We start from the raw sequence: 25,211 nt of genomic DNA, 5'->3' as shown, positions 1-25,211 counted from the left end.
TTAAGAACTTTGCTTCAGGATGAGAACAGAAATCGTGCTCTGGTGGCAGCAGAAGGCCCCATTAGTTAAAGTGGTGCTTCAGGTTAAGAACAGTTTCAGGTTAAGTACTGACCTCCGGAACGAATTAAGTACTTAACCCGAGGTACCACTGTAGTAGGAAGCTATTCCTGTTTTGACATTCCTGTGCAAAGCTACAGGACCTTTGAAACCATGAGAGCAACTCAACATCGTAGGGCTGCATTACTGCTTCTTGGCTTGAGAGAGGAGTGCAAGACCTATCACACTGTCCTCCTAGGTCTCAAAAGCCTGGGAAGTATGGCAGGATGGACAGCAGAGAGTGCGAGAACAGGGGAACAAGGAAGACAGCAGAGAAAGGAGTGGGCAAACACTCATTGGTTAATTATATATCAAAAGTTGGGGTGGCGTAGTCACAGGCTCAAGCTATGACTCACAAAGCTGTCAGTGTGCATCTCACCACCGTGATGCACTTATTTCACAGCTTTTAAGCAAGCCAGTGTGTCCTAGCCCCACCCCTCAATCTGTGATATGGGTTAATAATACGGACCACCCTTACAAATCTTGTAAGGATTATCACAATAATATAAGGTGTGAAGTGCTTTGAATGCTTAAGGCTGCATAAATGCTTATCGTTATTAGTAGTATTGCAGGTTTTAACAGGGTCCTGAATGCCAACAGGGATTTTTGTCACCCTTTTAAAGGACAATAATGCAGATACAGAGTCATGCAGTGGCACTGTCAAGCTGTCTTTTCACCAATGGCTGTACTAATTTCTAACGAAATATGTACACTGCAAGCCAGTATGCAGCCCTCTCGGGAGAAGGGAAGAGGTCCTCCAACAGACATTAAACCAGGCATAGGCAAACTCGGCCCTCCAGATGTTTTGAGACTACAATTCACATCATCCCTGACCACTGGTCCTGTTAGCTAGGGATGATGGGAGTTGTAGTCCCAAAACATCTGGAGGGCCGAGTTTGCCTACGCCTGCAGTAAGCTATGAACTTACTGGCTGGCTTGGAGATGTCACTTTCAGCATAATCTACAACTCCGAAGACCTTGGAGATACAGTAGGATACAAATCTAACCAATAAATACTAAGCTTATTGGACAAAGGCAACATCTCTTAAAACTGGTTGGCCTTCCGCTTCGTCGCATATCCACACTGAACTTGCTTGATCATAGCCTGGCTTGATCTGAGTGGCATCCATATCTGATACACCCAGCATTTATTAAATGGTATTCCACCACTTTCGACTTCATGTGAATGCTTTTTCAGTTGCTGCATGCGCTCTTTTACATTTAACTGATCAAGATCAGAGGGAAGCTGTTGATTCTTTATTATCTAGTTAAGTGTTACATCACATGCATTAGATCCACTTTCAACGCCAGTGTGTGAGTCAGCAAGCTGATCTGTAAGGACTACTCCACAAATCCAGTTTATCATAGGCACACTCATAACCAAACTGAACAATGATTTCTAGATGAACAATGAGCTAGCAGGAACTGGGCACTTCGCCCCTTTCTCTTCCGCCCCCAACAATCCCTCATGAATCTTACTCAACATTCCTCACTCTGAGCACGCTTTTAATTCGTACATTATACTTATTATCCTAATGAAAAACTATGATAAATGAAATTGGTTATGAACTAACATCCAGTTAAATATATAGGCAAAATAGACACTGCTGTAGAACACTATCTATATGGTATTCTCCACAAGGAAAAAACAGTGGGTCAGCGGCAGATTGTAACCCTGTGGGAAACATCTTTTTTAAATTAGACAGTGCCTGGTAACCTACCTCACAGGGTTGTTGTGAAGATAAAATAGGGAAGGGACAACAATGCACACCGCCTTGAGCCCCCTGGAGTAACACGTGGCATATAAGCGTAATAAATATTATACACCCCTTAAAATGCCTTACAGTGTTTATCTTACAAGAAGCTACTAGCTATTTGCCCTGATTGTAACTGCCCCCCCCCCGGCCCCCGGCCCTGTTGTCATCATCTCGATCTAGTTAATGTAATCGACCTTTTGGGTAGACCCAGGAGCTGTTCTGAGTATGCTCATGGCTGCTACCTTCAAGACCACACCTCCAAACAGCTTGAAGCACACTTCGTAGGCAGGCAGGCATGGGGGAAAGTTTGCTAGTTTGAGCAGCTTGGTTTTCTTTTTTTACAACTATTATTTGTTCACACACACACACACACACACAGAGAGAGAGAGAGAGAGAGAGAGAGAGATTGAGAGGAAAGAGCAAATGTGGAGAGAGCAAAAGAAAGGGTGTGAATTTTCTCAGGGAGGAAGGGAAGGCACTCCTCATCTTCCCTGAACATCTCCTCTGGCTTGCTCCTGTGCTACCTAGTGACCAGGAAGCACAGAAATGCTCTCCTCCCACAGATTCATTCTTTCCCTGTTTCCACTCCAGAGTATCTCCTCCCCAGTGTGTCCGTGCGTATCTCCTCCCCAGTGTGTCCGTGCGCGTGCAACAGAGGTACAGGTGAGTGTGTCAGGAGAGTGTGTGCCTGCATTAAAAAGGTAAAGGGACTCCTGACCATTAGGTCCAGTCGTGACCGACTCTGGGGTTGCGGCGCTCATCTCGCTTTATTGGCCGAGGGAGCCGGCGTACAGCTTCCGGCTTCATGTGGCCAGCATAACTAAGCTGCTTCTGGCGAACCAGAATAGCGCACGGAAACGCTGTTTACCTTCCTGTTGGAGTGGTACCTATTTATCTACTTGCACTTTGACGTGCTTTCGAACTGCTAGGTGGGCAGGAGCAGGGACAGAGCAACGGGAGGTCATCCCGTCACGGAGATTTGAACCGCCAACCTTCTGATCGGCAAGTCCTAGGCTCTGTGGTTTAACCCACAGCGCCAGCCTGCATTAAGTGTAACAGAATGTGTGAGAGAGGGAAAATTGTTTGTGACAGGTCCTGCCTTCACCCCACCGGATTAATTGGGCACCCATTGCTAAAGGATGCCCCCCTTGCTTAATTCTGTGCAAGGATACTGTGGGTTAATGTGAGTAGTTGGTGGTGACAGTATAAAATCCATGGGTTTCACCATACTGTTGCCTGTACATTTTCCTTCTCTGGATGACACTTGGCAAGAGTCTTGTCTTTACACATTCCCACCCCCCAACCACCAGAGCAGGGGTCGGCAAACTAAGGCCCGCGGGCTGGATCAAGCCCAATTGCCTTCAGGATCCGGCCCACGAGCTGTCAGTGGATCGGCGTGGGGATTCTGTTTGTTTGGGCTGCGCCATTCCATTCCCCCCCACACACACCACGGCTGCACCTCCTCCCTCCCTCCTCCTGGTTTCTCCCTGCCCTGCATAGAAGAGGAAGGGGGCTGGGCTGAGCTGGCTGAGCGCCATTTTAAGCAGCCCCTCTCTGGAGCCAGCCTTTTCCTGCTGCTCATCTCCCCCCCCCCCCCCGGTGCTCCTGTGGGCCAGAGAGCAGAGCAGATGAGCTCCCTCTGCCTACCCACGAGAAACAGCAGCAGCGGTGGTGGTGGTAGGCCCTGGGAAGGTAAGCGCAGTGGTTGGGGCTGGGGAGGACTACTTGCCCCCCTCACCTCTTCTTCCAGCCCCCCCGGCGCCACTTCTCTGGCCCGCCACAAGCTCTGAGGGACAGTGGACCAGTCCACAACTTAAAAATTTTTGCCGACCCCTGTATAAGAGGATAAAGCGTTGTTCTGTGGCCATAATTTAAAATTCCTCCCCTTTACCATAGACTCATTGTTTGGTGCTGTTGTTGCTGCTGGGTACATTATTCTCTGTACTTATACCAAAAACAGGATTCGCTTCCACTGCTTACAGCAGAAATGGGGGGGGGGGCAATCCAGTAGCACTTTAAATACTACAGCAAAAGTATTGTACAGTATTACTGCATAACTGATTCATGGATTATCAAGAACGATGCATCTGATGAAGTGGAGTCCAACCTAAGAAAGCTATGCCATTGTATATTTTGTTTAGTTTTTAAGGTGATAGTACTATCCTTTCTGTTGTTTTGCTAAAATTGTACTGTGACCTACTTTACAGGGTTGTTGTGAAGATAAAAAGACCATAAGACACTTAGGTAAGTTTCAAAAGCTGGGGTGGGGGGAGGAGAATAATCTTTTCCTACAGGTTTGGAAATTTAGGGGGTCCCTTCTTAACAGTTCTGTGTGGCCAATTCCAGCTGCAACTCTGAACCTGCTTATCAGGTGGCAGCCCCAGTGGAATTCCCCATGGGGTTTACCTCTGAGAAAAATATGGCTATTATGGCATGAACCCACACTAGAAATTGTGACCGCGGGTACCCAAGATAAAATATTTAGGTGCCAAATTATTATTACAACTTCAATGATGCAGTGTCCACTATTTGCAAAGTAGGTGAATAGCGAGAGAAACAGAAAAAGTGGAAGGCATACAACTTTCCTCCCAGCAGAAAAGCAACTGTGACAGCAGGAGCTTCTCCTGAATGATATTTTCCAGTTTAGTTACCGGTAGGTGGGATTTGTAAAGCAGATACATTAACCTGTGCATCCACTGTACCTTGCAAGGGAGGAGGATGGGGAGAATATCAGAATTCGGACACATTCCCATGACCTCTCGTTGACAACACACCCCTGACACATCTTTGTATTCCCACCAAGTCTAGTGGGCATTAGACGCCACTAGTTATACACAACTGTTTGGTCTCAATTACAAATACGAGTTGGGAAGCTATTTCAAGAGCAAAGAAACTTGTAAAAAAAGTTGGTAGTGTGTAAGAAAAGTAGAATGGACTGGCCTGGCAATTTAGGTTTTTCAGCACACTCTACTTTAGTGCAAGTTAAAAATGTTTCAGCATTTATCAAGAAATGAAAGTGCTGGAGGTGGTTTGCCTTAACTTTTAAAAAGTCACTGCTAGAGTTTGAGGGTCACTATGGAAAGGACATAACTAGTGAACCCTAAAGTTAAGGGTTTTAGCAAAGGCATCCTCTATTTAAACTGCTAGTCCTGAACAGACCATTAGTGTTATTGTTTTTAAGAAATAACTTTTGTAGTGAAAGCACATATCAATTATAATACAAACATAAATAAACTCTTCTATCAATAAAATGAGCAAACTACAGCCAGAAGAGAAATATATGCAGGAAATACAAGATTCCTTTGCATGTAAAATTTATTTTTTTAAATGTACACAAAGACAAGAAATGTGTAAGATCACTCCTTGCTAAATTTTATTTTTGGACGTCTCCATCATGTAAAGCTTAGAAATCTTTCTCTGCCAAGAATGCTTATAAGGGAGTGAGGAATGGTTTATGTTTATAATGCTGTTAGTTTGCTAGTAAAACTAGAGGAGATGCCATCCAGTAATCCTGTAACAATACTGGCATTTGGGATTGTAGTTTCAAAGAGAAACACAGAATCAGTATCTTGGCTAATGTTTGATTTGTTCAGAAGCCATGAATCAATGAATCCCACAAGTGTTTGAAACAAAGCAAACTGGAATCAAATTCGAGAGAATTTAGGAATTGTTTAAGGTACTGTACTTAAAAACACACTACAGATTTCTAAGACGCCCAATGGCAGAATACACTTATGCTCTCTATAATCAGCGCTCCACACAGCAATGTAAAATTGTTTTAAGATTCACAATGTCAGCGTTGTATGTTTCAAAAAGCATGTTTTGCTGGATGTTTCCTAAATATATAGTGGCTGCCTTCTATAATGCAATGGACTGTATCACTCAGTCACATTTTCCTGTTTAGTTGCAAACCTAAGCAGAAGCCATAAATGAACCCTCACTTGTAGACACAAAAATCCTTTTACTGCACGTTATCGCTCACATATGCCACAAAGAGCTGCAATTCTCTGAAAGAACTGCTGTGTAACTTAAGTGCCCTGCCTCTTTTCCCTCCAACTCCCCCCCCCCCTTTTCTGGGGTAGTGACTTCACATCCTTTGACATCAGCCTGAAAGTGGGGGGAGGGGAGCACTAGGGCAGAAAGCAGCAAAACCTGTTTAACGATGCAAGCAGCCCTTCCGATTCTTAAATCTTTTCAAGATTTAATAGAACTCCCCTATATTTTTTCAACTTTAATAAATCTGCATCGGAACAAAAATGGATTCTGCTACAAAGGACTTCCTGCTTTCCATACCCGAGAATCACAATAGCCTTTTATTACCAAGCCACAGAGGGTTACAATTCATTAAAGCACAAATAACTCACCTCGAATATGCAGAAGGGCCACGGGCTGAAATGGCCCGTTTGAATTGGCTGCGTCCACCACCATCCTGCTGCCAGCTTTATTACATGTCAACATCTAGGCTTCAGCAGGGAAAGCGGTGTACTCCTTAAGGCAAGAAACCAGCCTCCATTTTAGTTTAAAAAAAAAAGAAACTGAAGCTCTCTGCAGCTGGAGGGAACTGGCTAGTTAGTGATGTCAGCAGAGTGGAGAAAGCTGATTGGCTAAAGGCACCAACTTAAAATGACTCTGAAAAGCCGCAAATGAAAAGAGCTCTCTGTGTGGCTGTCACCGTGCATTAAGCTTGTACATTTGTCAGCTCTCTTGTACTTCCATTCATCATTAGTAAATGAATGCCCAGACTACTGTTTGAAAATACAAGCACTAAACCTTCCGAACAAACAAGTATATCGTGGAGTTAACTTTCACTTCACAAAAGGAGTGCTAGGATTTTTTCAGAGTCTATTTGTGTTATCAGCCAGCAAAGATCCACAAATAGATGCACTGTCTCAATTTTCTATTTCAGCAGTATTTCATGAATGCATTAAACGTTTCCCCTTTCTTCTTCAAAATGAACTGCACATGCCTGCAAACTGTGTGCATGGGCTCTGTGCTATTTGCCTTATGATTGCTTTAGCACGAATAGAAATATTTTAGCTCTTCCCCCCAAAAGGCACACATTATTTATTTATTTATTAGTAATGTATTTATTGCATTTATATCCCACTTTTTTCTCCAAGGACCTCAAGTACACATGCCCCCGCTCCATTTTATCCTCACAACAACCCTGTGAGGTAGGTCAGGCTGAGAGGCATCCACTGGCCAAGTGAGGATTTGAACACTGGTTTCTTTGAGGTCCTAGTCCAACATGCTAACCGCTACACCAACTTACAATCATTTACCATGTGCTTGGCAAAAAATAAATAAATAAATAAATAAAAAATAAATAAAAAATAAAAAGCGGGCAAGGATCTGGGAAAGAAGACTTTGGCAATCCTGTTTGCTGTTGAACTCATTGTGTTTTGACTATACGGGATTATGGCTTTAGGCATGATCCCTCGAATGTAACCCCTGTGTAAGTTGCAGGCTTATTGTACAGTGGTACCTCGGTTTAAGAACAGTCCAGTTTAAGAACGATTTGGTTTACAAACTACGCAAAACCGGAAATAGTGTCTTGGTTTGAGAACTTTACCTCGGTCTAAGAACGGAATCCAAACGGTGGAAGGGCACTGGAGGAGGGAGGCCTCATTAGGGGAAGCACGCCTTGGTTTAAGAATGGTTTCTGTTTAAGAACGGACTTCCAGAACGGATTAAGTTCGTAAACCGAGGTACCACTGTATTACAAGATTCACCCAAAATGCAAGTTGCAGAAAAGGGCCGTTCATTAGAATGCAAATTTGGATAGTTCCTGAAATTTTATCATCCAGAACTTCTTCTTCTTTGGCAATCACTCATAGCTGAGTAAGATTGTCTTCCATAAACATGGTTTTAACAATGAGTCCGTAAGTGACTGTGGAGGCCAATTCTGGAGCCACACGTCTTTCCACAGTGGGGACATTGGTTTCCGGGCGGGAGTTGATAACAGTGTGGATTTGCCAAGTGTGCCTTCCTCTTAGCATGTTTCTCCCTCTCGTCCTGAGTTTGAGTGTCTTCAAAGCCCATGACACCTTTGGTAAAGGCTGTTCTCCAACTGGAATGCTCGCAGGCCAGTGCTTCCCAGTTGTCAGTGTTTATACTTTTTTTATACATTTTTTAAGATTTGCCTTGAGACAGTCTTTAAACCTCTTTTGTTGACCACCAGCATTACGCTTTCCATTTTAAAGTTCGGAATAGAATAGTTGCTTTGGAAGACGATCCATCAGGCATCCGCACAACATGACCAGTCCAACTATCATTAAAAGTAAGATTCCGTTCTGGTTGCTGTTGCCAACTCCTTCTTTCCCAATAGTCCCAGGCCATAGATCGAAATCTCGCCCAACTCTTGCATTAAAATCACCCAGGAGGATAATTTTATCTTCCTTAGGTGTCTCTGATAGGACGGTATCCAGCTGAGAGTAAATTTATTTTTTAATGTCTTCTTCGGCATCCAGTGTTGGTGCATAAGCGCTTATAATAGTAGCCTGTTGGTTTTTGGTGAGCTTTATTTGAAGGGTTGAGAGTCGCTCATTAATGAATTTAGTGTCTATAACGCTCTTGGCATCTGTCCCTTCCCAAGTTTCTATACACTACCTATTTCTCCAGGAAATGTCTTGCATTGGTTGTTGATGGATCCTTGTGAACCGTATTCACAGTGCAAGTCAGATATGCTTCAATTCTCATAAGGACTCAGCTTTATAAAACCAGGACCAGATGCAAAGCACAGTACATCAGGAATAACACAAGGGGATTATAGGCCCACTTCAATGCCACAGAATCGTAGAGTTGGAAGGGACCCTGAGGATCATCTAGTCCAACCCCTTGCAGGAACACGCAGCTGTCCCATATGGGGATCAAACCTGCAACCTTAGCATTATCAGCACCACGCTTTAACCAACTGAGCTAACCAGTTTTTTCAACAACAAAAATCCAGTATGTAGTAGGCTGGCTTGGAAAGGGGGGTGATAGAGAAGTTCACACAAGCTCCAAAATATAATATTGTACTAGTAGGATTGTCATAGACTAACTCATATGTAGGAGCAAATGTGCCTCAGTCTGAACTGAATAAACTGGTCAGCTTGAAACTTATCTACTTCAAGTGAGGAAAAGGAACAGTACTCTAGTCATTTGAGGCAAACCCCAGTAAAACCACCTTAAAACACAAATAGGTAATTGATGAATGCATTAAATTGCTTGTTTGACAAGAGCCAACAGGCTGTATTCAGTGCAGTGTTATGCAAAATGTTCAGTCGGTGCTGCAAGGATTTATCCTTGCGCAATGGAACATTCTTCCCCTTTTCTCCCCCATGCACCCCCTAAATCTGTTCCGGAGGGGTCCCCTTACCCTCTGGAGCAGATTTAGGGACAGCACATGGCACACATAGAAGGAGGGAAATCCCACTGGGCAAAAGCTAATCCTTGCACTATTTAGTGGAATAAGTAAAACAGAGCTTCTCTGAACGCGAGAAGAAAGTCTGTTGTGTCTTGCTTGCTCTTCTCTTCCTTCAGTATTCGTTTATTGTTTGTATACCAATTACAGTGAAATTAACTTTAGAAGGCTCAACTAGTAAGCTGTGTTAAGAGACAAGATCAATTTCATTCCTGGATCATTCAGATATTATCTCCTTTCAGAGTGTTCAGCCTACATCAATTTTAAGCTAATTTAAGGAAAGGATAATTTCAGATACAGGCTTGAAACATTTTCATGCCTAAAAATGTGAAGTATATCAAACAAATACATTTGTAAAGACACATGTAGCATTTAATTACACTCATCAGGAGCTACAATATTCTGCAGTTCCCTATTGAATGTACACTATGGCAAACCTTGGCTTACTGTATATCTAAATATTTTGGCAAATGGTCTTTGGAGCATAATTCTAATTGAATAGAATACACCAAGTGCCACTAGCAAAACCAGGCCCCTAGGATGATAGGTAGGTTTATTAATACCCAATATGGAAGGAAGCAAAGGTATCAAGGAAGTCAATTTGATTACTATGCTTATAATTCTGGAGATACAACATGAATAACAACCAGCATTAATGAAATGCAGGTTTCACTACAAAAAATCATTATGCTGAAATAGCACCAGAAGTTTATTTCACTGGAACTGCATCCCAGCCTTATAAGAGCTCCCCTTTCAATAGGCCCATCAACATTTGATAGTAGAAATTACATTTCTGCTTCAGGAAGGGAACCTGGAAAATATTTCTTAATTGTTGGATCAGAAACCTTTTAGACAGCATTAACAAATTTTCAGATTCCTGAGCAAACAGAGTCTGACCAATCTGTATATAACAAACCCACCCTTTTCCAATTCTGCTAAGTAGATTAACTTAGAATCTATCATTTGTACAGAAAACAGATCCTGGCTTATTACGATGGTTAACAGTCATTAACTAGAGTTCTCCAGCTGGATACAATGGGAAACTCTAGATTACGACAAGCAAAGAATGAAGAATATTTGTATGCAAGGGCTTGGATAAGCAAGGGGCATACAAGCCAAATGATAATAAAAATCATGGTTGATGAAGCTAGGGAAATATCATCTGAACCCTGCCAATGTTGGTATTCTGGGGCAACAAATTAAGTGGGCACAATTTGTCAATTCCCAGAGTTTATTCTAAACAATGATGCCTGATAAGAAAACAGGGACCTTGATACAAGTAAAAAACATGTTACAAAAAACAATGTTGTATTTTAATTTGACTGTTAGTGTCTGGAATCTAAATAGAAGACTCCTCAGTTTGCTTACCCTTAATGAAGCTAGAGCTAAAACACACAATTCACACAAATTCGACACTTGTCTGGAATGACAGATTGAACAAACAAAAGCCAAGCAATGTAAAATGTATTTTAAAAGGTGAAGCCTGCAACTTGCTCTTAACATTTTAGGAAAGATAGTAAAAAATATATCCACTACTATATATACATGTCTGTGCTGGCACATTTGTTTGCTGTGACAACAGCATAAAATAGCACAACATTGGCATTCTATATTTTGAGATGTTTTGAGTAAGCTCTGTTCAGCCTAACGCAGAAAGATTTGGACTACATTGTTGATTACAGTGACTAACAAATGTGAAAACTGCAACTAGTGACTTAATACGAATATATACTATAATTTGAAACATCCCCCGGATATTATACAAACCTCCTTGTCATCCTTCTCTGCAGGAATCAACTTAAACTTGTAAAATGTGCAGCGCAACAAAAAGAAACACCTTCCCTACAAAAAAAGAGGCTAAATTGTTGTGAGGTTATTTATGTATAGTGGGACGCGGGTGGCGCTGTGGGTAAAACCTCAGTGCCTAGGACTTGCCGATCGTAAGGTCGGCGGTTTGAATCCCCACGGCGGGGTGAGCTCCCGTCTTTCGGTCCCAGCTCCTGCCCACCTAAAAGTTCAAAAGCACCCCTAAGTGCAAGTAGATAAATAGGTACCGCTTTATAGCGGGAAGGTAAACGGTGTTTCCGTGTGCTGCGCTGGTGCTGGCTCGCCAGAGCAGCTTCGTCACGCTGGCCACGTGACCCGGAAGTGTCTCCGGACAGCGCTGGCTCCCGGCCTCTTAAGTGAGATGAGCGCACAACCCTAGAGTTGGACACGACTGGCCCGTACGGGCAGGGGTACCTTTACCTTTACCTTTACTATTTATGTATGACATTTACATCCCACCTTTCTTCTAAGGAGCTCAAAGTTCTCTTCTTCCCCATCTTTTCCTCACAATAACCCTGAGAGGTAGGTTAGTCCGAGAGTGAATGACTGGCCCCCCAAGTGAGCTTCGTGGCTGAGTGGGGATTTGAACCCTGGTCGCCCAGGTCTTAATCTAACACTCTAACCATTATACTACACTTAAATTACCATTTAAGTTCGAGGGAGGAAGGACTGCTAAAGCTGAATGTGGAGAGGGGAATAGGGGTCTCTTTTCCCTGACACTAAAATTTGGGGCCATTCAATAAAATTAGTAGTTAGTTGCAGACTGGCAAAAAGTACTACACATTAACAAAAAAGAATTTATTATCTAAAATTGTGATAATGTTCTGTTTACAGCCACCTAATCCAGAGGCCAAGACAAGTTAATGAAAATTAGCATTATCTCTATAGCTAAAGACATCCCTCATATTCAGAGGTGGTATCTCTCTGGATACCAGATACATGGGGCATGCAATGGCTATAGCCATTTTTCTTTGCTTGGGAAGTTCCCTGGGCAGCTGGTTTGATCACATCTGGGATCACAGCACTTACTGGATTAGGTACACTCATGGCTTGGTCAAGAGGCAAGCATTTTTATTTATTTTATTTTTACTCATGTTCCTAAAAAGGTTGTAAGGAGTTGTTGAGAAAATGCATCCGGCCACCCATAGCATTAGCATGAACAGACATTCTTTGGCTGCATATATGATCAATACATACTTATCTGGTTAAATACACACTAACCCTAAACACCAGTGTTGGAATAACCATTATAACGACAATGCAAATGCTACTGCTCTAATAGCAATACTGCAATCAGAAATACGCGGTTAGCTACACTGACACATAGGGGTATGTGAGGGGAATGGGACTCTCTGTTGACCATCATGCAAGGGCTTTTTCCACTTGCCTTGCCCCACCCTCCAGCCCTAGGAGCTTTCAGAAGGGAATTGCTGCCATGGCCATTATGTGTATGTGTCTTTTGATGAACGAAGTGGAAGACTACAACCCATGGTTGTGGGGATTGTGTGACTATGTGATTTTGGGTGTGTGTGAATTCAACAGCACTTTGTTTGTTTTTGATTGTTAGCTTGTTAATGTTGTTAATATTGTTTTGTGGATTATGGGTGCTGTTTAATGCTTTGTGAATTTTACAAATATGGCTTTTCTTGTGGCTGTGGTGTTTAGCCTATTTTTTAAAGCTGCTCTGTTAATAGTGTTTTATAGAAGGTGGTTGTTTTTACTGATGATTTGTTAATTATTTCATATGATTTATGCTGTAACTGTGATGTTCTATTATGTTGTTATTTATTTTACGCAAGCCACTTTCTGACTTGTGAGAGTGAAAAGCAGCATAGAAATATAATTAATGGAAGGAAGGAACAATCAAAAGGACACTCCTCTGATGGTGGATATGAATCTCACCTGTGTTACTTATAATGCAGACATGGAGATTTCCTCCACTCCAAAATTCCATAAAAAGTAATACTATTACTGAACTTGCTCAGAGCAGAAATGCTGCATTATCATACAGCTATTCTGCATGCGTTCCACTGACCATGAGAAGGAAGCCATGAAATACTTTGGGGAGCGGGGGAGGCAGCAGCCGTGTGTCCCATTCCCCAAGCATCCATTGAGCTATGTACATTGAAGTTCACGGAAAGATAGGAAGGGTACAAATATGTATGATCCCATGCAGCAGCTCAGCTGCAGTGGGTTAAAAGTGCAGAGATATTCCCCCACATCTTTTCTTGAACACTGAAGTGCCCTGCTGGATCAGTCCAGTCCAGCATACTGATAAGCTGCCCTGGTAACTTGTTGAAAGGCAGGATATAAATAGCCAAATAAAACACCATCCAGTTTTCCAGAGCCAAGCAAATGCTTCTGAGAAGTCCACAAATGGGGAACAAAGGCAACAGCTTTCCTGCTGCCCCCAGTAAGCGGCAATCGGAGGCACACTGCTTAAAATTTACAGCTGATGAGCACAGGCTTCAATCCTGCTCTCTGCAGGAGTCTGAGCAGGATTTAACTCCCACTCAGCAGCTGATGAGCAGGGGTTAAATCCTGATGTTTTGATTGTGTGCGCGCCAGTTTCCTCTGAGGAACTGGTTGCTGTTGTTTATAGTCGTTTAGTTGTGTCCGACTCTTCGTGACCCCATGGACCAGAGCATGCCAGGCACTCCTGTCTTCCACTGCCTCCCGCAGTTTGGTCAAACTCATGCTGGTAGCTTTGAGAACTGGTACATGCAGCCAATATAGAACTGAACCCCGTGCCATCCATCAGCTGGTGTCACCTGCCCATGAAAGTGACACCAGCTGGTTGGTAGGTGGCTAGAGTTTTTGGGAAATGGTAGAGGGCCAAGCAGGACCCCTTGGTGAGCCAAGACTGTCCTTTGGTTAGAGGTCCCTCACCCATGGCCTAAGGAAATCTGAAAACTGTTCTCAAAGTGGGGCATTTTACCTCTTTAAGCTGAATATTACTTGTTGTTTAACAGATCATTTCTGACCTCTGTGTACCAACTACTTTCATATTTATTGAACTGCCATTTTCTAGAAAGTGGGGGCTTTGATGTCAGAGGCTGGATTTTTTTCCTTCTTTCCTTCCAAGTTATATAAGGTTAGTCCCATACTTAAGATTCATATTCCTAACGATATTTTCCTAGTTCAAAAACTCAAAGATGGCCAGATTCGCTTATTTTATTAAGACCCATGAGAAAATTAGTCAGCTCTATGTGCAGATCTAGAAGTCCTGATTCTAAAAATAGCTTAAATAACTATACTGTGGGTTTTTTTACAGCCCTGTGAAGCCTGTTCTTTTTTCAAGTGTTCCAAGTTTACAATTGGAAAACAACTTCCAAAACCTTCTTAAATCAAAGAACTGTATAGTGGGAAACAGGAACTGACGCATATGTGACAAGATGAGCAGGTATCAACCGTAACATGTTTGGATGGTTGTTATAAACAATCCGAGTAAGAAAAGCAGCATTTCAGAATAATGAGATTAACTGCAAAAGTTATGGCTGCAAAAAAGAAATAGAAGTAGAGAGGGCTTGAAAAAATCCAGAAATGCCTGGGGGGTGGGGAATGTGGCAGATGTAACTTTATTTGTATAAAAAACACCGTATCTGGTTATCTGTAAGAATGAGTGTTTGACAGTTATTTAGCATCTTAAAATAATCCACAAAGCAGAGCCATTTATTGCACTATTGAGGTCCAACTCTTGAGCTCATAGGACACGACTAAATATTAATATCAAGCAATTTCAGTTACAAAAATCCACAGGGATAGCCATCCATCATTATTCCCAATACAAATAAATATATGCAACCTAATCAAAACAATCGAAATCAGTAGCACTCTATAAAAACCTTTTAAAAACCAAGTACTACACCTTACCAGAAACATACAAAGGTCCAATAAAACTGATAAAATGCCACAGGTTACAATAATAAAGCCACATTTGGTAAAACTCCCTTTTAAAAATTTGAACCATATGGAGTTTCAGTCTAGATGTATATCCGAAAGGATATGAACCTACAGAAAAGGTTGACGGCTGCTTGTTTTCAGACTGAGAGGCCTATGGTAGAAATAAGGTAGAAAATAAGGTAGAAAATGTATTTCTTATTTCTAGGCTCCCGAATCAACATTTCAAGGGCCACACCAGATTTGTGCCTAGCCTTTTACCATCCTTTCCCTAAAGCAGGGGTTCCCAAACTTTTGGACTACGGTTCCCATCACCCCTGACCACTAGTCCTGCTAGCTAGGGAGGATGGGAGTTGTGGTCCAAAAACAGCTGGAGACCCAAATTTGGGAACCCCTGTGCTAAAGACTGCAAGAGCAGAGAAGAAATATACTGCTTATATTTGTTGTTATTTATTTAATTTATTGGATTTATGTAACACCTATTTGCCAACCACCCGAAGAAATTTACAATTTCTCTCTCTCTCTCTTTCTCTTTCTCTCTCTTTCTCTTTCTCTCTCTCTCTCTCTCTCTCTCTCACACACACACACACACAAACTTGGCAGCGGATAAAAATAAAATACAGCAAATCCACACAAAACATTTTTATTTGCACTCCTGATTTAAAATTACTTAAGTTTTTCTTTGGTATTTTTTTATCAAAGGCTTCTTGTTTTACAAAAGTATGTGCAATGTCTCTTTTTTCAAGTTACATTTTCTACAGGTCAGTTTCATTTGTTCAGACATTAGTGTTACATTAGGAAAAAAAGGGAGGAGAGGTGGAGGGGACCATGGTGGATGGGGGTGGGGTCGAGTGGTGATGTTTTAAATTTTACTTAATGTGTGGGGTTTTGTGTCAGCATCGTTTGTGCAGGTTCTCTTTGCTACTCGCTCGTGTTCCTTAGCTGGTGAGAGAGGTTGGGGTTGGTCTAGGGCAGGCATATCCAAAGTCCTTTTTGGGGGCCCAATCTGGCCCGCTGGTCGGTTTAATCTGGGCCCTGTGGCAGTTTATTTCCTGGGGTAAAATCCTAAAAACCCTCAACAACTTCAATCCTAAAAAAGGGTTAACAACTTTGGTTGGCCCTTACGGCCCTTCACTTCATCCAATCAGGCCCTCTTTGAAAAAAGTTTGGACACCACTGGTCTAGGGTGTGGTTGCTTGTTTGTGATTGGCTCTGGTGAACTTTGTTTTCATGTGTGGGTGGGGTGGGTGGATGTTTTGGGTCAGGTTAGACATATTGTATTGATTCATATGCCACTGGTGGATTCTTGTTGTTGTTTTGTTGGGCTGTGTATGTGATAAAGGGGAGCCATACCAGGGTGAAGGCATCTTCTTCTATTTGTCCCCGTGTTAGTTTCAGTTTATTGGTTAATTTTTCTAGTAAGGGTGTTTCCCATACTACTTGGTACCATTGGTCCATGCTTACTCCTGACAGGTCTCTCCAGTGTCTGGTTATGATGTTTCTGGCTGCTGAAAGTAGGTGGGTTATGAGTTCTTTGTGATGTGAGTGGGCATTATTGTCTTGAAAGAATTACTGAAGTTATTACAACGGCTTGGCAATTTTGGTAATTTCACTGAAACCAAAATGTATACTTGAATGTTAGGTACAGCTTCACGCAAACTTTGCAAGTGCAATGTATGGGGCACAATTCTAGAAGAGCACAGAATTTAGCTCATTTAGAATCGTAGCTCTCGTTAAAAATTTTTTTATTTATATTTATTTATTTGATTTCTATACTGTCCTTCACCCAAGGATCACAGGATGATTTACAATATAAAACACAAAAATGCATCACATAGTAACAAACAAAAACAACCCCACCACATTTAAAAGGCCACAGATTCTAGACCATATGGAAATGAAGGAATACTTGAAATTGCGGGCAAGCCACCTGCTAAGATTTCAGAAGGCAATGAGCAGGTGAATAGGATTTCTAATGGGCTGGTTGTGCTACTCTACAGACCTTCTTGCCTCTCTCTGTGATCAAAGCCACAATAATGCAACGAACATTTCCTCAATTTGCATAATTTGCACAGGGTCTTGACTCAGAATTTGACTGCCTGGGCCACATGCATTCCTCTTTCCTGCTTTGATTTGTGTGGAGCACATACATTCTTGACTCCCGCAGGAAGCCTAGAAAACTCAGAAGAATAGGAGTTGAACAAAAATCTTCTTAAAAAACTGTTTTCTTAGGACAGGGAATGATTATTAAAATAGCTCCACACCCCCTAAGGACAAAAGCATGGTTAACAATTGGCCTGAAGAGCTATTAAGACAATGTCCAAGTGTTGGGTCAATGTGCAGAAATTTGGCCTAGCAATGGGGCAAGCCCTTGCATAATGAGCAGCTTATGTAAACAGAAATTAAGTGTGCTGGTAAAGATGTTCAATTAGGTCAAAGAAAGGAAGCAACTAATTATCAAATTATTGCTTGCAAGTTAAAGACTGAATAGAGATGAAGTTCAGGAAGAGGTCACAGAAACCCAAGTTATAATAAATACTTCAGGGGAGCACACAGGTTGAAATCCATGACTTTTTCTTTAAATGAACTTTGCAGGCTATAGAAAGAGGGAAAGTGCTTCTCCTGGTTTGTTAGGACAATCTTGCCAGTTTATAAAAATGAGAAATTCCAAGTATAAACCCCCATTTTGCCACCAGAGACAGGGGTAAGGAAATATCCCAACTGCTTAGATTTTTTGTACTTATGGTATGTAAGCTTTTTCAGTTATATATACGTACATCTACATGACTTTTGATGGCTGTTCAAGAGAGACTACATTTGCACTGCAGCTGCAATCCTATACACAGCTTACTGAGAAATCAATAAAGTGCGATACACTTTAGGAATGGCTTTCTTCTTTCAACAGATGACAGTGCACTGACACATTATATCCCAGTCTATAGCCTGTCTAGACCGCTCAGGGAAAGCATTAGCTTTGGGTGTACTAGCCTAGTGTGTTTGTGGGAAAACAAACTTTTTTTCTGTCTCCTTAGGGCTCAAGAAGGTGGTGGTCACAGTGTGCACCTTGGGGAATGTATGGTACTGAATTTGCAGGCACTTTGTTTCTACCCAGACTGGTTTGTTGTTACATGCCTTGCACATAGCAAGCCAGTCTATGGCTTATTTCCTTCCTGCCATGCCAGGAGTGGAATGCACCAGTGATTCCCACATCAGAGGGAACCAGGCAGAGGGCCTTCTTGGTAGTGGCACACACCCTGTGGAACACCCTCCTACCAGATGTCAAGGAAATAAACAACAACCTGACTTTTAGAAGACATCTGAAAGCAGCCCTGTTTTATCTTTTATCGTGTTTTTAGTATTCTGTTGGGAGCTGCCCGGAGTGGCTGGGGAAACCCAGCCAGATGGGCGGGGCAGAAATAAATAAATTATTATGATTATGATTATTACATCAGCACATTCATGTTGTTGCAATCCAGCCCAATCTCTGAGTGATGCAAGATTCCAGGGGTTCCATGCACTTATCCAGGGTTCATGTTTCCTTTCAGAATGAGGCACAGCAGACTGTGGTGTCTTAATGATATATAGTTTATTTACACACATATGCAACCTAAGCGTACAATGGAGGAGGGGTCCACAGCATCAACACCTCAAAAGAGTCTTGCTTCTCCCCTAGCCACAGCCTTGGATTCAAACAGAAATCAAACACTGCTCGCTGACCCTCCGCTTGCTGCATTTGCTTCTAGCTCACATCACAGCAAACTTTGCTCTAAATTCCGCCTTTGTCTATCTCAGTTGAAGGACAGGCACCACGTTTTGGCATCTGGCACAGAGCCCCCTCTCCTTTGTTCTCTTAATGACCTGCACACATTTTCCTGCGAGTAAGCCCCACTGAACACAGTGGGCTTACTGCTAAGTAAACGTGCATGAGCAGCATCACTTTTTGAAGCATGAAAATTTGTCAGATTAGTACGGTTGAAAATTAAGGGCGCTGCAGCCAAACAGCTAGCTGCACCGAATGCAAAGCATGAAAACTAGGTCTTGGAATGCAGGGAACTTTCTAAAGAGAGATGTGGAAAGGTTCTGTGCTCAGACACTTCATTCTCACTAGAAATGCATACATACTAAAAGTACACTTAAAGGATAGTATTCACATACACAATTCTTCCTGCTTAAGTAGTCATGAGGAGGCTTTGCTTCAAGCATGGGTACAGATGGCAGAGAGTGTGTTATCAGTTATGGTTTCACTGGCCCTCTTAATCTAAGTGTTTAAAATGTCAAGCAAATACTGCATTATTTCAGCGTGCCTTTGGTCTGTCAGGTAGTAGAATGGCTATCCCCCTTGGTTTTCTTATATACAAATCTTATCAAAACGTTTTTAAAAGTATGTTTCCAAGTTTTGTTATGTTAGCTGCCTTGGGAGTCCCTATGGGGCAGAAAGGTGAGTTAGAAATACTTTGACTAAAATAAAGGCACTGGGGATTTATCTGGCCCATCCCAGAAGAATGACATAGTCCATATTGGTCCTACGATTTCCTGTCTCCCTCAACTCCAGTCCATTAAAAGTTCAAGCACGGGCTTGAAAAGTTGCATAGGATTGGATGCGACTTACAAAACTGGGTCACAATATTCAAATGCATGCAAAAAGGCTCATGCTAGTACACTCAAAAGAGTGCTGCATACAAACCTTTTAATCAGAACTCACATACAAAACCTTGAAAAAATTGTCTTGGAATACCGATACAGTTTAATTTATTCCCTCTGTTTAATATGCATTGGATAGTAGAGAGAAAGAAGCCATGAGACTGAGCTTGGAGTTAGGACAAGTCAGACTCTGGCTTGTTTTCATAAGTATGGCAGGGGAGGAGTGAAGTAAAAGCTTTTCACAAGTGTGCACCAACACACTGAACATTCATGTTAAACCATAGTTTAAACTATGGTTTAACGTAACATAAGAACCAGGAAATAGGTTTGCTGGAATGACAGCAAGGCACAACAATTTCACTCAAACTTTGTTCTGTGTTCTTATTTGAAAGAGAAGGAAACCATGGCAAGGTGAAGATTCTTTCCAGGAAGCCATCTTTCAAACTAAATTTCAGTACATCTTCCAGAATTCCGAAGTGTATAAACCATTTCTGACATTTAAGGAAGATGCACATTGCCTGCAGGTTTTAAAGAAAAACTAAGCAGAAACTGCCAGAATATCAGCAGTCTTCAAAGTCATGCAATTATACAGCTAGCTGGATTTAAAAGGGGGGGGGGACTGACAAAACCCACTCCAAATGCTGAAGAATTTTAGTTTCAAATTGTAAGTTTCATGGAACATAGTTCCGGTTTTAGATTTCGTCCCAGATATTAGCATTCCGTTTGTTACTTTAGAAACCTCAAAGCCTCATGCACACTGATAGCTTTATCAATATACTCCACTATGGAAATACAAATCCATTTTGTTGTCACCTCTCTCCAAAAATTCTTTTGACTGAACTCAAGAGACGGCAGATAAGCATGCACTGCAGACCCTCTAGCAAAAAGGAGTTAAGCAGTCAGTCAGTCGCATGTCACATGCATCTATTCTATTAAAAAAACACCACAGAAGTCTGCTCTATGCTGAACATACGCTTGCAAAGGCTAAAATAAAGGCCATTATCAACAGAAGCTCTTATGCCCATGAGACACAACTGGCAGCTTGTTAGTGGATGCCTACCTTGACAAAGATCTCTATGAAAGATGTATCCATTTTCCAAGTCCTGAATTCAAAAAGGGCAATCAATACAAACTATCAAAATAATAGTGAGCTGAACTTTAAAAAGTGCAAGACAGACATTGTAAAGCCTTTTGACTACATAGAAGATTATATCTACTAAAAGTTGAGTCCTCCTCTAAATATCAGATTTCCTTTAAATTAAAGAAGCAGCTCTGACAATGTAAGAGTTACTCACAAGACCTTTATTCAAGTTGGAAAATTGCAGACAAGTAATGGTAGTTCTGGACGCGGGTGGCACTGTGGGTTAAAGCCTCAGTGCCTAGGGCTTGCCGATCGAAAGGTCGGCGGTTCGGATCCCCGCGGCGGGGTGCGCTCCCGCTGTTCGGTCCCAGCGCCTGCCAACCTAGCAGTTCGAAAGCACCCCCGGGTGCAAGTAGATAAATAGGGACCGCTTACTAGCGGGAAGGTAAACGGCGTTTCCGTGTGCAGCTCTGGCTCACCAGAGCAGCGATGTCACGCTGGCCACGTGACCCGGAAGTGTCTTCGGACAGCGCTGGCCCTTGGCCTCTTTGAGTGAGATGAGCGCACAACCCTAGAGTCTGTCAAGACTGGCCCGTACGGGCAGGGGTACCTTTACCTTTAATGGTAGTTCTGGTATGTTATTTCACAACCTGGCTTGGTGTAGTACTTTGTGGGGTTGCTTCCCAGGGTAAGAACTTAGGAAAAGCTCTTTTCAGTGCAATCCTATGTGTGTCTACTAAGAATTAACACTGACTGAGTTCCATAGGGCTGATTCCTGTACAAGCAGGCATAGGTTAAGAGGCCTTAGACCCAGTTTAAGTCTTTAATATATTATTTACTTCTATTACTACCATTTTCTACAGCTGGAGTACAGTGGACAGAAATAAAGCTTTATACAGTACTTTTTTCAAAATTGTGCTAATGTGCAAAGGTGTGGTCTATGGTTGTCAATAAATTATATGGTGCTACTGGGTGACTGGTACAGTTTGGCATAGCTCAGTGTTTTGTATGCAGAAGGTTTTGGGTTCAACCCACAACATTTTTGTTTAGTCAAGCCTATCCAGAAAGTAGAAGTACCGTATTTTTTGCTCTATAACATGCGCCTGACCATAACACGCACGTAGTTTTTAGAGGAGGAAAATCCGTAGGCATGCCACCCGTAGGCATTCCCTCCATAACACGCATAGACATTTCCCCTTACTTTTTAGGAGGAAAAAAGTGAGTGTTATGGTACAAAAAATACTGTAATTTTAATCTATTTTAGTATTTTAACTTCTGCATGTTTTAAAGTATGGTTGTGAATTTTTCATGATTTCCTTATTTTAATGCTTTGTAAACTGCTTTGAAGTTTTTTTACAATCAAGCAGTGTAAAAATTTTTTTACAACATAAATAAAGCACAACTAAATATTTGCCTGAAATTCTGGATGAATGTTGCCAATCTGTGTACATAAAACAATGCCTGACTCTAAAAAGTTTTTTTTAATAATCCTATTTATTTATTTATTTATTTATTTATTTATTTATTTATTTATGCCTCCCATCTAAGTGGATTGCCCCAGCCACTAGGGGCAGCTTCCAACAAAATATTAAAACACAAATACCCCCAACATTAAAAACCTCCCTAATTCATTCAGATACCAGCATTCAAATCCCAGTGCTACCAGAAATTGTGCAGCCTAGGTAAATTTAATTCTTTTCCTTGGCCCCTCATAAGTAAAATAGAAGTACTAGAGACCCAACTCCAGGATTTTTGCAAAAGCAGCACTGCAAAGTTTTTCTTTCTTTCTTTCTTTCTTTCTTTCTTTCTTTCTTTCTTTGTATGCAAATATTACTAGTAATGTGAGTAATTCAGTTGTGAATACTCCACAAATATTCTTGCTTGGTCTGGGAAATTATTACCGGTAGTTTTTATGCAGGAAAGAGAACAAGCCTATTTCTCAATTTTGAAGGACTGTATACAAGTTTTGAAGATATTTGTAGTATCCTTGACATTGATGGAGACTGCAAGTGCTCCACTCTTCCTATGAAACCAGGTTAAACATTGGGACCAAATGCTATACACATGAGATGTTACATACTCTCATTTTCTAATATTTACAGCTATGAAGTAGTAGTTTAAAAATCAAGCAACACCAAGACACTAAAGTTTCTCCTTTTAACTGTTCTAATGTCATGAAGGGCAGCCACCAAAGGCACCAATTGGTTACCCTGAAGTGCTTAATTAAAATGAACTAAAAATCACTTGGTAAAATCTGCTAGACGAGCAGAGAAGAAATGCTCACATATTGGGCCAGTGTCTGGAGTCAGTCTCTCACTCTTGTTTATGGAGGGAGATGATAAGCAGGCCCAGCACATCAGCAGTGCAGGAACTGACTGCCAAGGGTGCATGGGGTCTGCTTTGCCAGAATGTTTCCAGCAGAACACTTGTTTCTCTGCAGTGCAGCTGGGAGGGCGAGAAAGGAGACACAATGTCTCCTTCCCACCCATCTTCCTGACAGTATGGGGTTAAACAAAACCAGTTTAACATTAGCCCAACCCCCTGCACTGATTCTGCGCAGGGGCAGGTGCTCCCTGGGTGGGGCTGAGTGCTCGTGGACACAGCCATAGAAACTAGGAAGTTGCATTATCCATTTAAAAATCTCAGCAGTTTTTGCAAATTCCTGGGCAGCGCCACATACTTTCTGCTAGTCATACACAAGTAAGGAACCAGCAACAGCTTATGTGTGGCTCAGACTTCACCCTCAGACTTCCCAGTCATACCATAAAGAGGAACGCAATGTAGTATCTGCAGGAGGGATAATGCAATGCGTAGTTAAGTACTGATGTGGTACAAGCAATGTTTCAGCTCACTGGATTATGTCCAAGACGAAATCCAATGAGCTCAAGTGCTTAGAATAAAAAACAAAACAAAGCAAAACTCACATGTTTTAGATAATTTTCACCAAATTTGCATTTAATCCCAGCTGTTTCAGAGCTAGGTAATTAACATTAAAATGTCTGTTTCAAGACACCTTAAGGCTGATTAACCCAGGGGTGGGGAACTGTTTTCAGTCTGAAGGCCACTTTCTCTCATGGGCAACTTTCTAATAACCACATGCCAGCGATTTGATAAAACCAGAAGCAAAAATGGGCAGGGTCAGAATGGGCAAAACAATGGAAGTGACTCTTACCTTTGCATAATACGCTACATTCCAGTCATGTAAAAGTCTAAAGGTTTTCTCTCTCACACAAACCTTCACTGCCCATTCAGGTGAACAAGTAGCATTACCATAGTTCAAGGACAGTTCCAGCCAGGCAAAAGCACTTGAGGGTGCAGAGCTTCTCTCGTCAGGGTGAAACCTAGGCAGAGTCTGAAGGTGGCGGGGGGGGGGAGGTGTCCTAGACTCCCCAGCCCTGAATAAACCTTAAGATGCCTCTGAATCATTTTGGCAAGTTCTCCTCCATGTTACATACCATGTTGTCCAGGGTGGACCCCTGACACTCCAGAGGTTTTTTCGTAGGGAGCAGGGAATTGGTAAGTCCCCTCCCACAACCATCCTTTCACCTGTGATTCTCAGAATCCAACCCCATTACTTTGCTTCAGCACTAGTTAACAACAGAAAAGTATTTGGATTATGGTTTGAAGAACTTCCTCAAAACCATTGTCTATACTCCGTATAAAGAGATCCAAATTCTATTAGCAAAATGACAAAAACATAAGATTACACAACTAATTTCCAATTTTAACATATTTAGAATAAAGTTATATACAATACTTGATGTTCTGCAGAACGTCCTATTTTTTAAGTTATAAGGAACATCACATTAACAGCCAGAGGATGTTGCAGTAAGCAAACAGCAATAGAGTGTATAGGAAGGAGGAATATTATTGGAATGTGAGGTTACTGACTGGTCATCATACAGGATAAAGAAGAACTTGCACCTAACATTTAAGCTTTCTAACACTTCAAATACTACTTGCATGTTTCAAATGTACCTCCATTTACCACAGATGAAAGAGAAGGCACACAATTGCATAGAACTGCATAGATACATCCAGCCACTTTGCTTTAGTTATTTATATGCTTGTGAGATACTTTTTGAAATTCAGTACACAGACATATACCAATACTTGAATTCAAGTCTAATAATAATAATAATAATAATAATAATAATTTATTATTTATACCCCATCCATCTGGCCGGGTTTCCCCAGCCACTCTGAATGGCTCCAAACAGAATATTAAAAACACGAAATCAAATGAAGTGCCATATTTAAAGGCCAGTATTTCTAAATGGGAGCAAAGCTTTTTACACAAGGCCACAGGATCACATGCTCTCCTCTTGGAGGAACAGCCTAACTAAACCTCACTGTAGTTAATGTTACACCAGTATTTGCATTTACCACCCTCACTAATGACTAGTGCTCTCTCTCAATTAGGATTTAAAACCAGCTTCAAACTGTGGTTTCAAATCCAGGTCAGCAATAGCTACCAAGGCAGGTGATGGATTCATGCCAAAGA

General features: G+C 41.7%; 1 protein-coding gene across 10 annotated transcripts in view; it reads right to left on the bottom strand.

Annotated features, from left to right (window-relative positions):
• The window catches only part of PPP2R5C (protein phosphatase 2 regulatory subunit B'gamma), a 74,910-nt gene that overhangs the window by 39,746 nt on the left and 9,953 nt on the right, over window positions 1-25,211 (bottom strand). For 2 of the 10 annotated variants that reach the window (XM_083436973.1, XM_083436980.1), the window contains exon 4: window positions 20,687-20,729. The exons of 5 other annotated variants lie outside the window; for them this stretch is intronic. Coding sequence is in view for 3 of the 5 variants with exons in the window: in XM_083436979.1 (XP_083293105.1) it covers window positions 6,218-6,311 (94 nt within the window). In the remaining 2 variants the exon portion in view is untranslated. Of the gene's footprint in view, window positions 1-6,217; window positions 6,441-20,686; window positions 20,730-25,211 lie in introns of those variants that run through there. 3 more of the 10 variants (XM_083436979.1, XM_083436976.1, XM_083436978.1) reach the window with 3 other exon arrangements.

This window comes from Podarcis tiliguerta (genome assembly GCF_965153285.1).
Source record: "Podarcis tiliguerta genome assembly, chromosome: 1".
Taxonomy (NCBI): Eukaryota; Metazoa; Chordata; class Lepidosauria; order Squamata; family Lacertidae; genus Podarcis; species Podarcis tiliguerta.
Note: the sequence above shows the minus strand (reverse complement) of the source record. Positions and strands in the feature narration are given on the sequence as shown.